General features: G+C 39.3%; 1 protein-coding gene across 1 annotated transcript; it reads right to left on the bottom strand.

Moving 5' to 3' along the window:
• Nucleotides 1-1,412: 1,412 nt before the first annotated feature.
• On the bottom strand, nucleotides 1,413-4,705 carry LOC113649524. The gene is made up of 5 exons (XM_027157350.2): nucleotides 4,548-4,705; nucleotides 3,364-3,663; nucleotides 2,345-2,650; nucleotides 1,865-1,963; nucleotides 1,413-1,751 (listed from the first exon to the last, which is right to left on the bottom strand). Exons 1-5 carry the CDS (start codon nucleotides 4,627-4,629, stop codon nucleotides 1,714-1,716), a joined length of 825 nt encoding a protein of 274 aa, XP_027013151.2. The 5' UTR covers nucleotides 4,630-4,705; the 3' UTR covers nucleotides 1,413-1,713.
• Nucleotides 4,706-12,910: the final 8,205 nt, after the last annotated feature.

Here is a 12,910-nt window from a genome sequence, read left to right as displayed (position 1 = left end):
GTTGCATATTGCTTCATACAACGGAATCTAGCTGCAGCCTCCGACCTCAACACATTAGCGAGAAAGACAAAGCCAATCAAACAGCGACATGGGTTAGAGAGGCGGGACTCAAAAAAGGCAAAGGCCAATCATTTTAGAGAGGTGAGTTACAGAGGCAGGATTCATTGCAGGGGGGGGGGGGGGTAGCTCTGTTAACCGTTTGTGTTCCACAAGTTGCGTTATTTTTTACAGAACGCCGTTGTAAAATATTTTCATCTTATTTAATGATTCCTGGATAAATGTTAAATGAAATAAGCAAAAAAGCACAAGACACAGACGGACATCAGTGGTTATGTATAAATATACATAGGCTTGGTCGAATTATTGCTAGGGACAATTGAGTGTTCCCTGGATATTGGTAGGGACATGTCCCTACCGTCCCTACCCAAATAGGACGCCCTTGTTAGGGTGAGAACTGGTGGTGAAGGAAGGGGGATGGATTTGGATCAAGTCTATAATCATCCAGTCATACGGTGAGGTATATCGACAGATTGCCCCATTCTGCTCCTCTAGCTGGCTTTTAAGTGAGTCCAGTTAATGTGCAATATGAGTCATGAAATGAGTTAAAAACATGTGTGTATATATAAATATAAGTAAATATACCCTTTCTTGAAGGTCTTAAGCATTCCACACTCTTATACTAGAGACTATAAATATACCGTAGGCCACATACGAAGAGAGGAAATGGTTTCCTTTAATATTACGCAACTCAACGGGTCTGTAACAATGGCTCCAATATGAGAAGTGAAACCATGTAAATGTCTACCGATGTCAGGATATCCGCATGACTTTGGTCACAACTGATTGAACTCATCACTAAAAATAACTGAAATCAAGTGATGGTTAAAGGTATTAATTTCTGCAATGTCAATATAATATTAACATATATTTGGAAATATTTGGACAAATGTACTTTTATTTCTTTAAAAGCAATTCTTAAAATACTATGAACATGTATTAAAACATATTAAAAAACTTGCTTGATTATTCTGTTCTTGATAAAAGTGTAATAAACATCGTGTGAAAAAATCCTTCTCTAACAATCACTCATTCATTTTCTACTTATCCGAACTTCTCGGGTCACGGGGAGCCTGTGCCTATCTCAGGTGTCATCGGGCATCGAGGCAGGATACACACAGGACACACAGGACACACACACACACACACAGGGGAGAGGAAACCGGAGTACCCGGAGGAAACCCCCGAGGCACGGGGAGAACATGCAAACTCCACACACACAAGGCGGAGGCGGGAATCGAACCCACAATCCTGGAGGTGTGAGGCAAACGTGCTAACCACTAAGCCACGTGTCCCCTGTAGTTTAATTTATTATATGTAATAAATGTACTTTAAATCAATAGATAAACAAAATGTTGGTGTCTAAAAAAAAAGTTTATTTTCACTTTTAGGCTGATTTAAAATGCTAGAAGGAGAAGGAGAAACAAGTGTAGTAGTCTAGTAGTTAGTATATTTAACATTTTACATTCATATGTATAAACCTGAAGCGAAATGAAGCACAACGAGGAGATGCAGATTAATGTCTCATTAGTCCATAAGACAAAAATAGAATAAAACTTTTTCTGTTTGTTTAAGAATGAAAGTTTTTAACACATATTCTTCCCAGATTCTAGCACGTATACCACAAGGAACCTTCATCTGTTCTTCAGCCGAGCTTCACCGCTGGTTCACTACCTGCTGTAGTGAACTCGTGTCTAGTAAAGATAAGAGCAAAGTGGGTAAGAACTTCTAAAGAACTTTATATCGGTTAGTATAATTATAACTTTATATTGGTTAGTATAATCAATCGGTGTGAATATTGGTGTACCTTTCTTTCTGGTGGAGCAATAGACCCCAGCCACGATCGTGTGCAACAAGATCACGGTCACCATGGCGATGGGGTAGTAAGGAAGGGGCTCTGGAGAGACTATAAAAATAATAAAAAAAACATTTTTTTTTAGAATTTCACAGTCATTTTAATGTGTGTGTTAATTGTACAGCTTGTTCATCGGTGATGAAGCAGAGTCAATCTCCAAGTTGATTATTTTCCCATAACAGCACACCGTCAGGTGTTTTATTCCAATTAAACCACAGAATTATGCCAAGCTTTAAAATTAGACCATGATGGATGATGGAAGTTATCCATCCATTAGACTTAAATGGCAGAAAACATGAAAGGTCTTAATTTGTCCCAATCTGGCAACCATATCTAACCATATCTAAGCTGCTGCTGTTCTAGGAAATCAATCAACATCTTTTAACCAATCAGAATGCAGAACTGTGGAATGCCACGATACATGTTGTTTACCTGCAACTACAAGCTTTACGTCTGTGTATTTATCTCTCCCGAGATCACACCTGTAAACTCCTTCATCCTCTTTACTCAGGTGCGATATGAGCAGAGAGAGATTTCCTGGAAAGCGATCAATAACCAGCTTAAATTTGTGTCCGTCAAAGGACATATCTTCCCACGTCGCTTTAGACCTGGTGTTTTTCCTCCACCTGAATTGTTCAGGTGTGGTGATTAGGTCAGTGGAGTAACATGGCAACAGCGTTGAGCTTCCTGCACGTGCATTTATAGTTGATTCGTTTTCGATGATGATTCGGGTGCTTCCTGAACAAACACACGTTTGAAGGAACATGGGACGGTAAAATAAAATGATTTAATAATTAAATATATTCAGAGTGCTGTACTGTAAATAACATGGAGCAACCTTCTCTGCATAAACAAACAATAAACAGAACATTGATTGATTGATTAATGTATTGATTAATTAATTGGTTGATGCATCTCCTGGTTCAATACTGAGATCATATCTCTCGGTTTTACACCAGAAAGATTCTCAAAGGTGAATAAAGGAATCCTGATAAAAGGCTCCGAGGTGTGAACAAGTATGAAGTGAAGTGAAGTGAATTGATGAGACATACGGCTAAGTACGGTGACCCCATACTCAGAATTTGTTCTCTGCATTTAAACCATCCAAAGTGCACACACACAGCAGTGAACACACACACAGCAGTGAACACACACCCGGAGCAGTGGGCAGCCATTTATACTGCAGCGCCCGGGGGGCAGTTGAGGGGCTCTGTGCCTTGCTCAGGGGCCCCTCAGTCGTGGCCGGCCCGAGACTCGAAGACACAACCTTAGGGTTAGGAGTCAGACTCTCTAACCATTAGGCCACGACTTCCTTTTAATCCTGAGAACGTTTATCATAACATAACGATCTCACATTCGTCTAACGATCTCATTGGACTCATTGATCTGAACATTTTTGAAGGTATTAGCTTAATAAAAAAGAATTGAAAGAAAATTACACTTTATATCACCGTTAACGATGAGATGGACATCTGTGTATTTTCTAGCGCTGCTCTCACATCGGTAAAGTCCCTCGTCTCCTACGGTCAGGTTTGTTATGAGTAAAGAGAAATTCCCTGGAGAACCAACAACTTGCTGCACTCTTTTCCCATCAGCAATTCCATTGGTCATCTTTAGGGGTATCTTGTCTATCCTCCTCCACAGGAAACTCTGAGTTGTGTTCAGATCAGTGCAGTAGCACGGCAGCAGTACGGCGTCGGATGAGTCTGCTTTGATTTTTAATTCACGACCCTGGTTTGCTAGATCACAGCCTGCATGCCAAGACACAATGTTTATGTCAGTTTATGGATAATATATATATATGTACAGTACTGTGCAAAAGTTTTAAGCAGGTGTGAAAAAATGCTGTAAACAAAGAACGCTTTCAGAACTATAAATAACGAGTGTTTATTTCTGTCAATTTAAAAAATGCAAAGTGAGCAAACAAAAGAAAAATCTAAATCACATCAATATTTAGTGTTACTGCATTTTGCTTTCAAACCAGCATGAAGCGATGGCACGGCCCCCACAGAGCCCTGATCTCAACATCATCCAGTGTGTCTGGGATTACACGAAGAGAAAGAAGGATGTGAGAAAGCCGACATCCACAGAAGATCTCTGGTCAGTTCTCCGAGACGTTCGGAACGACCTACCGGCCGAGTTCCTTCAAAAACCGTGTGCGAGTGTAGCTAGAAGAATTGCTGCTGTTTCGAAGGCAACATGTGCTCACTCCAAATACTGATGTGATTTAGATTTCTCTTTTGTTCATTCACTGCATTTTGTTCATTTATGAAAATAAATGTTTAACACTTCCATTTTTGAAAGCATTCTTTGTTTACAGCATTTTTTCACACCTGCCTAAAACTTTTGCACAGTACTGTATATTGAGAAAGAATGTGAGTTGCAGGAATAGAACATGAACCAACATCCTGGACATACTGTAAGGTTTCTCTTAAAAAAAAAAAAAAAAAAAAAAAAAAAATAAAATGAATCAACATCACTGAGGATTTAACAACAGCACTGTGATTAATATAAAGGACCATAAATGAAATCCTTTTTCAACTTATATATACATGAGGTGTTTGGGTATTTTATTTTTTTGACTCAAAAATGAATCAAAATTTCATCTCATCAGCAATTAAAAGTTTGCACTCACCTTCAGCTAGGTGAAGAACAATCATGTAAAAATACAGACTCAGCAACAGTTCCATTAAAGAAAACTCAACCACACGCCGCATGCCAGACACTGTTGTAAGCAGATTTTCAGTAAAACCAACAGCAGGACTTGTCCGAGTCAGTATATCTCACTTCCGCTTTTTATTTTCTGCTTCTGTGTCACATCCTCTGTGTTACAATACAATTTTAAGTTGGAATAATCTGTCTTTTTTTAAACTAAATAATTGCTGCACCTAGTGGTTAACATTAGGAACTGCAGCATTTGATAATATAATAAAAGCCCATTGAGGAAGGTAACCTGCTGCCTCATACACTGGAGGAGGAGCAGTAGCCAGGACAGTTAATCTGGTTGCCAGATTGGGATAATTTCTCTTCTCATTATTGTTTATTCTTTTCATTTTTTTTTCTACCAACAGTCAAGGAATAAAGTCCTGCTCATGGAAGAACATTTTATGGATGCAATGTTCATCATGCAGGTATATAGCCAGTCATAATATAGGGCACACTAATTAGCACACAAAACTATCAAAATGCCTTATAAGAAGTTGTGAAGTTGTGCTCCTGATACTGATGATCTCCTCCATGCTCTACAGACAGGTGTGATATATGAGGATAGTCAGATTTCCTAACTTACAGGTGAGAATCAGTGCAGTAGCACGGCGGCATCACAGACCCTCCTGAAGATGCTGTTATGGAAACATATGCACATATATAAGACTTTATATATAAGAAGTCTATAATTGTTCAAATATTTCTTTGTCATGTAAAGGTTATCTACAGGTACATATAATTTGATTTTTCCTATTTCTTTTATTTTAGCTCAGTAACTTCTATGGTAAGAACACATAACCTATAAAATAAGAGATTTGGCTAGTGTGTTTATTTAATTCTATGTTCATTATTTATGGTAATTCCTAATAATTTATTATTATTTATTGTTAATATATTAGTTTGTTGTGCTTATTTCAAACGTATTGCAGCAATATTTTGTTGATATCTGTTGATATTTTTATTGGATATATTAAGAGACATTAGCATAATACTTTAAAAAATAACAAACAAACAAACAAACAAACAAATAAATAAATATAATATAATATAATATTTAAAAAAAATATTTTAAATTAACAGTCCACAAGAGGGCGCACCGAAAATTTACAATCCAAACAGCCAGGTTTACTCCCAGGTTTAGGGTATAAACTTGACAAAGGGCTTCTCTCTACAACAGTAACACTTATCCTGGTGTGGTGTAGTGGTTAGTTCCCCTTCTTTCTAATATATGATGTCACTTGTTCAAATCTGTGGCTTTATTGTGACTTCCCCTAAACACTTTAACTTAACATTAAAACTCTAAAAAAAAAAACAATGGCATCACTTGACCAACTGTGGTTTAGTGGTTAGTCCCATGGGTTCTTGGTTTGATTCTCAGAATTGCTGCATTAGCTTCCTCAAAACACGTCACTGGAACTCTTAAGGCACTTAAAAACAAAGTCCAACAATCTACAGATTACTTTCTCGTCCAGCTGTAGCCATTTGGCCCTAACTAACAGATCTGAAATCCCTACGATCCTTTCTAGGGATCTAAGGCTACTAGTGTTACTTCATACAGTAGATGCATCCCAACAGATAGTCCATTGCCTGAAACATGCTACTGCTTTTGAGACATACAGCAAAGTGCTTAAACTCTACTTTGAGTTTAATGAAGAACAAAGAATGAGCATCAAGAGTTTTACTTTTATTTAAAAGTGAATAAAGTGATCATTTTGAGCAGTCAAAGGGAGAAAAAAAACTGACTTTATTTAATTACATTATCGTGTCACTTTTGGTTAATTAAACATGACTCAGTCAAAAATGATTGATATAAATGTATATTTAGAAACACATTGAAATGTTATTGATATTTTTATTAGATGTGACATTATCAGAATACATATTAAAAAAATCCCCAGAAGTTTAGGACTCCTCCTTTTCCAGTCTACAGTTTCTTGCCTGAAATGATTTGCTATGTAAAGTGGCATCATGTCCACAAGAGGGCGCACCGAACATTTACAATCCAAACAGCCAGGTTTACTCTCAGGTTTAGAAACACATTGAAATATTATTGATATTTTTATTAGATGTGTTAAGAGACATTAGCAGAATACATATAAAAAAAATCCACAGAAGTTTAGGACTCCTCCTTTTCCAGTCTACAGTTTCTTGCCTGAAATTCTTTGCTATGTAAAGTGGCATCATGTCCACAAGAGGGCGCACCAAACATTTACAATCCAAACAGCCAGGTTTACTCCCAGGTTTAGAGTGTAAACTTGACAAAGGGCTTCTCTCTTCACAAACATTTCAAGTACTTATCATTTTCTGTCCTTTTCTTAATACTGGACACTGGGTTTTGTGACTTATATTAGGACTGTGAGTTTCTTTCTGTGAAATTTAAAATTGTAAATATGTGTTTTGTCTTCCAGATTGAAAAATCCAGAGATTCCAGAGATAAAGCAGGATGTTAGTCATCTGTTTCATGGGATGTGAGGCTACAGAACATGGCAAAGTCAAGTCTAGATTATTTATTTAGCACATTTAAAACAGAAGTTGTCCATGTCTATTTTTCCCCCAATATACCCAACTGTGGAAGATGGAAGATGCTCAAACGTTATCTTTTAAAGACTAAAGATTTCATCTCGAGCACCCAGATGAATGTATTTTTCACAGTTCTTAGACATTTATGTATTTTATTAAACAAACTGGTCCTGTATTTACTGATCCTAGAATTAATAGTTGATGGATGAAATCAATTCCCAAAAAGTTCACAGGTCTCCTAGCAAAATGAACCGAAAGTGTAGTTCATCACTTCAGCTGTAAACAAGTTTATCATTCAGAATATATTTAATGTTCATTTTTAAATGTTTCCCTATTTTATCTCACTAAACCTAAAATTTTCACCTTTTCAGTATTTTGAGTAGTAGCAAGACAAAAAAATACAGTACATAAATTACAAAGAGTGTAAAAGGATTGAGGAGGAAACTTCTCTATCTAGTTAGACAGACAGGGAACAAGTGAGATGTTGGTTCGTGGATTTTAATCTTTCAATAGCTTTCATGAATATTTTCTCAATGAACTTTAACATTAATATTTTTTTCTTTTGTAAAAAGCTTTATGCGGTTACAACTTCACTGTACGAGCCGCTCTTCAGCCATGACACTTAACAAGGAACTCCACTTAAAACACGGAAGTTACCATCCCAATCCGCGCCACAAGAGGGCGCTTAAAGTTCAACATATAAACAAAATCATTTCTTTACAATTAGCGATTAAACTGAACCATTACAGCAAGTAAATGGAGGTGGACCATGATTTAAATATGTGTGACATGCTATCTCATTTTAGAATAAAAAGTATAAAAAGATGTAATAAACATAAGGAAATGCATCTGTTAAAAGCGTATTTGGGTTTGAAGATGGATGGATTGATGGATGCATTCAATTTCTGATTTAATTTTTTTTTTTTATTAGCTAATTTGTAATTTCAGCTTGTCCTGTTGTAGTGTACTGGTTAGTGCCACGGTGCGAGCGGTCCCTGTTCTGACTCTCTGTGTCTTTGAATGAATGAATGAATGAATGTTTACAGTAAACCACCAGTGGGATGGATCCTCACTCAACTGAGCAATAAACTCATTTTTGCTTTGATTTGTTTTCTGCTGCATGGTCCCTGAGTTTCTTTTCTTTAGGCCCGGGTTAATTAGAAGGAGAAAAGGTTATAACCCAGCTGGCTCACACATGTGGTCGGGACTCAGGGTTAAGAGGTTGCTGGTTCAAGCCCCAGCCAGGACTCCAGAATGGTGTGGACTGCGCTGAAGGGCATGACAGCTCAGAATAAGCGATGCAGAAGATGCTGAGTGTCAAGATGGCTCAGCAAGTGCAAGTTGCTGATTGCATGGTATTAACCCACACCCCACAACCAACAGAGCTTGCTACTCTTACAGTACATCTTCGATCCTGTGATACTAACTGCTACTGTTGTGGTGTACTGGTTAGTGCCATGGTGTGCGGTCACTGTTCTGACTCTCTGTGTCGTTGTTTAGTTTTAGGTCAAGGTTAGTAAGATGAAGATGAAAAGGTCTCTAACGCAGCTTATTCATATGAGTTCTTATAACTCGTGGAAGATCAGTACCACTGGATGCTTCGAACTTCAGTCTCACCTCAGAATGAATGAGGGTGTGGTTAGTGCCATAGGATCTGGTGTATGAAGCTCCTGGTTTGTCTGTAGGTCTTTGCTTTGGTAGACACTAAACGCTTCAATGCTACTCTTTGAGCCTTTTATGTAGTTTGTACGTGAGCTTGAGTACTGGTTAGAGTCATGAGTTCTGGCATGAGTGGTCCCAGGTTTGAGTCTGTCGATTATGTTTAAATTTTTCACTCTAAACACTTCAGTGATGCAATTTGAGCTGTTTATTAAGCCAAAAGGCTAATAAGCAATCATGGCTGCTGTGCTGTAGCTGTTAGTGTTATGATCTCTGTGGTCCCTGGTTCATGTCTCCTGCTAAACAATTTGCTCACTTTCTTTCAGCCATTTATTTAGACAACACTATAAGCTGGAGATTACCTTGTTCTCCCATGGTGTAGCGGTTAGTATCACAGGATCGAAGGTGTACTGTAAGAGTAGCAAGCTCTGTTGGTTGTGGGGTGTGGGTTAGTACCATGCAATCAGCGCTTGCTGAGCCATCTAGACACTCAGCATCTTCTGCATCGCTTATTCTGAGCTGTCATGCTCTTCAGAGCAGTCCACACCATTCTGGAGTCCTGGCTGGGCTTGACCCAGCAACCTCTTAACCCTGAGTCCCGACCACATGTGTGAACCAGCTGGGTTATAGACCTTTTCTCCTTCTAATTAACCCTGGCCTAAAGAAAAGAAACTCAGGGAGCATGAAGCAGAAAATCAGTCAAAGCAAAAATGAGTTGAGTGAGGATCCATCCCACTGGTGGTTTCCTGTAAACATTCAATCATTCATTCATTCATTCATTTTCTACCGCTTATCCGAACACCTAGGGTCACCTCGGGAGCCTGTGCCTATCTCAGGCGTCATTGGGCATCGAGGCAGGATACACCCTGGACGGAGTGCCAACCCATCACAGGGCACACACACACTCTCATTCACTCACACACTACGGACAATTTTCCAGAGATACCAATCAACCTACCATGCATGTCTTTGGACCAGGAGAGGAAACCGGAGTACCCGGAGGAAACCCCAGAGGCATGGGGAGAACATGCAAACTCCACACACACAAGGCGGGGGTGTGAGGCGAACGTGATAACCACTAAGCCACCGTGACCCCCTAGAAACTATCATGTTACATAGAAATGTTCTACAACTTTCACATGACGTCACCCTGTCTTTGATTCGTTTCCCACAATAGCATGGATTGGGAAAGTCATCATCATTATTATGGGAAAGTCATCATCATTATTCATTTATCAGTCGATTTATTATGTATTCTGTTCAACAGTAAGCGACTTTTGTCGTATAGAAATTTCAGGATGCGATCCGTTGCTGAGAGAAAAATCGAGAGTCTCATAGCTGCTGTGCTGAATATCGTTAACACTGAGTGACAATTCAACAAACATTAAAGCTATTAAACTGTGAAAACGATAAAAACAGGAAAGAAATGTATCGGGACAAAATAACAAGAATCAAGATCTCAGGTGTATCTTCAGAATAGATGTTTCCGTAACATCTGGTTCTGAACTCAGACCTTAGCTAAATATGTCGCTCACGTAAATATTGACATGATTTGTTGCCAATTCTAAATAAAAGCCTGAAAAACTTTGCACTTTCCGAATTGAGCGCACAAACACACACAAACACACACAAACACACACTCTTCCTGTTTTGTGCTCTATTCCATCAGTCTTCCTGCTCATTATGATCTACGTCTGCGACTGCGCTAAAGATTTTTTATCTTGCCTTGGGAAACTACCGCCAGAGAGTTAATGAGTTCAGCTTTTAATTGCGTCTGTTTTCAAGCCCTGATAAATTCTTAGCTGCTCCGGAAGTGATGGATCGCGGCTCCTCAGCTCAGGCCGCCGAAGCGTGATCATCTTTCATTATCGATTTTGCTCTCAGATCTCACGCGACATCAAAACAGATAGGTTTGTGTTAGGGGAGGGGGTGGTATTGAGGGGTTATTGGAGCTTTTTAAACTCTGAAATAAAACAAGAAAGCTGAGTTTAAGTCAGCATTCGTGGTAGTAATAAATAGTTTACTGAGCTGAAATGCTCAATAAACGTATGCATCGATTTTCGATGTTGCTTTTCAGGTGTGTTACAACTGAGTAATCACAAAACACTGAGATAAGCAATGAAAAAACTCTCAAAATTACTGCTATAAAAAGTGAATTATCACCCAATAGTGTAATAATCAAAAGAGGAACAGCTCTGCCCTCCATAAAACCAATTCTGATCTGATGATTTTGTGAAACATGTAAGTGATACTATCATGCTGAATCTTACCCTTGTTTTTTCCAGAACGCAGGAGGGGGGGATGGTGTCTTAGTGCTTAGTACGTTCGCCTCACACCTCCAGGGTTAGGGGTTCGATTCCCACCTCCGCCTTGTGTGTGTGGAGTTTGCATGTTCTCCCTGTGCCCCGGGGGTTTCCTCCGGGTACTCCGGTTTCCTCCCCTGGTCCAAAGACATGCATGGTAGGTTGATTGGCATCTCTGGAAAAATTGTCTGTAGTGTGTGTGTGTGTGTGTGAGTGAATGAGAGTGTGTGTGTGTGCCCTGTGATGGGTTGGTACTCCGTCCAGGGTGTATCCTGCCTCGATGCCCGATGACGCCGAGAAGTTCGGATAAGTGGTAGGAAATGAATGAATGAGTGAATGAATGAATGAATGAATGAAATGTTAGTTTCTGATATCATTTAGGTTAAATAGCCTAAAGGAATATCATCTTTTACCAAAGTCTTTAGATGGGTTGAAAATCTTTACAGTTGATCAGTTGGTTGTTCTGAGATGCTTTTCTTCTCACCACATTTGTAAAGAGTGATTGAATTTCCAGTTAGCATGAACACATTTTTCCATTTAGAGATTGATTCTAAAATGCTTAAACTGCAGCAACAGCTATGCCCTGGTCACAGAGATCACCAACGTCCCACATTCTGAAGCCTGATATGAACAGTAACCTAAGCTCTTGGCTTGTGCTTGCATGTGTTTTTTTTGTATTGCACTGCTGGAAACCTCCAGTAATAGCTGTCGTGTCTGTCACCGTCGACTCAACACTTTCCTTTTTCCTCTCTTTCCTTTGCTTTTACCTTCTCACACACAAGTATGAATGCATTTTTGCTATTTTCCTGCCCTACTATACAGTACATTTGAAACCTGACTCAACATGCTGTCTTCTCTCCTCTGCTTTTATTCACAGCCAAACAAGAAATTGATTTCTAGTGCAGAGAAGAGATGTGAAAGACATCACACACACACACACACACACACACACACACACACACACACACACACACACACACACACACACACACACACACACACACACACACACATGTACTGCGGGTCAAACACACAAGCTCTCATTCACCCAAACCACATCACCAGTCTTAAAAGGTGGATGTAGCCATGAGTGTGTTTATTTCACAAGGAGTAACGAGAGAGAGAGAGATGAAGGTGAGTCATAGCCATGAATATAGTTTCCCACCTTTTACAAGATTTTACTTCCTGTCAGATTCTCTCACTCTCCCTCATGTCTTCTGGATTGCTTCTTGCTATCTGCTTGTTCTAGTCTGTTAGTCTCTCTCTCTCTCTCTCTCTCTCTCTCTCTCTCTCTCTCTCTCTCTCTCTCTCTCTCTCTCTCTCTCTCTCTCTCTGCATCTTGAAGTCTATTTCTCTCTCTCTTGCTGTCCTTGTCTCCGAGACAGGTGTGTGTGCAGCAGGGTTCTGCGATGCAGGGAAAGCCCACACTAAAGTCCTGCCGTGAGCGAACAGGTAGTAATCAGGAAAAGAACAGCGGGTGTGTGTACTTCTACTTTGATGTCTGATTTCAGTCATGCTGACCGGCCTACACACATCCTCTTCAGGGTTTAAAAATAAAATGCACCAGGAGCTATAGAAAGAAATTGGACCACATGAGTTCAAGGACTGTCAGCGTAAGCGCTACGCTCTCACAGTTTTTGAAAAACCTGAAAATGTATCAAGCTTCGAATCTGTCAGCATGTGGCCTAAATTAGGGCTTAATATATTAATTATGCTTCGAGATGAATAGTGGTGTATTTTTAATAGGTGCGTCATTGTGTAGTATGAGGTATAGAAATATGTGATGTTTTGGGATTGTTCTTGCAGGGTT

Source organism: Tachysurus fulvidraco, chromosome 9, assembly GCF_022655615.1.
Source record: "Tachysurus fulvidraco isolate hzauxx_2018 chromosome 9, HZAU_PFXX_2.0, whole genome shotgun sequence".
Lineage (NCBI taxonomy): Eukaryota > Metazoa > Chordata > Actinopteri > Siluriformes > Bagridae > Tachysurus > Tachysurus fulvidraco.
This window is presented reverse-complemented; position numbering and strand designations above follow the sequence as displayed.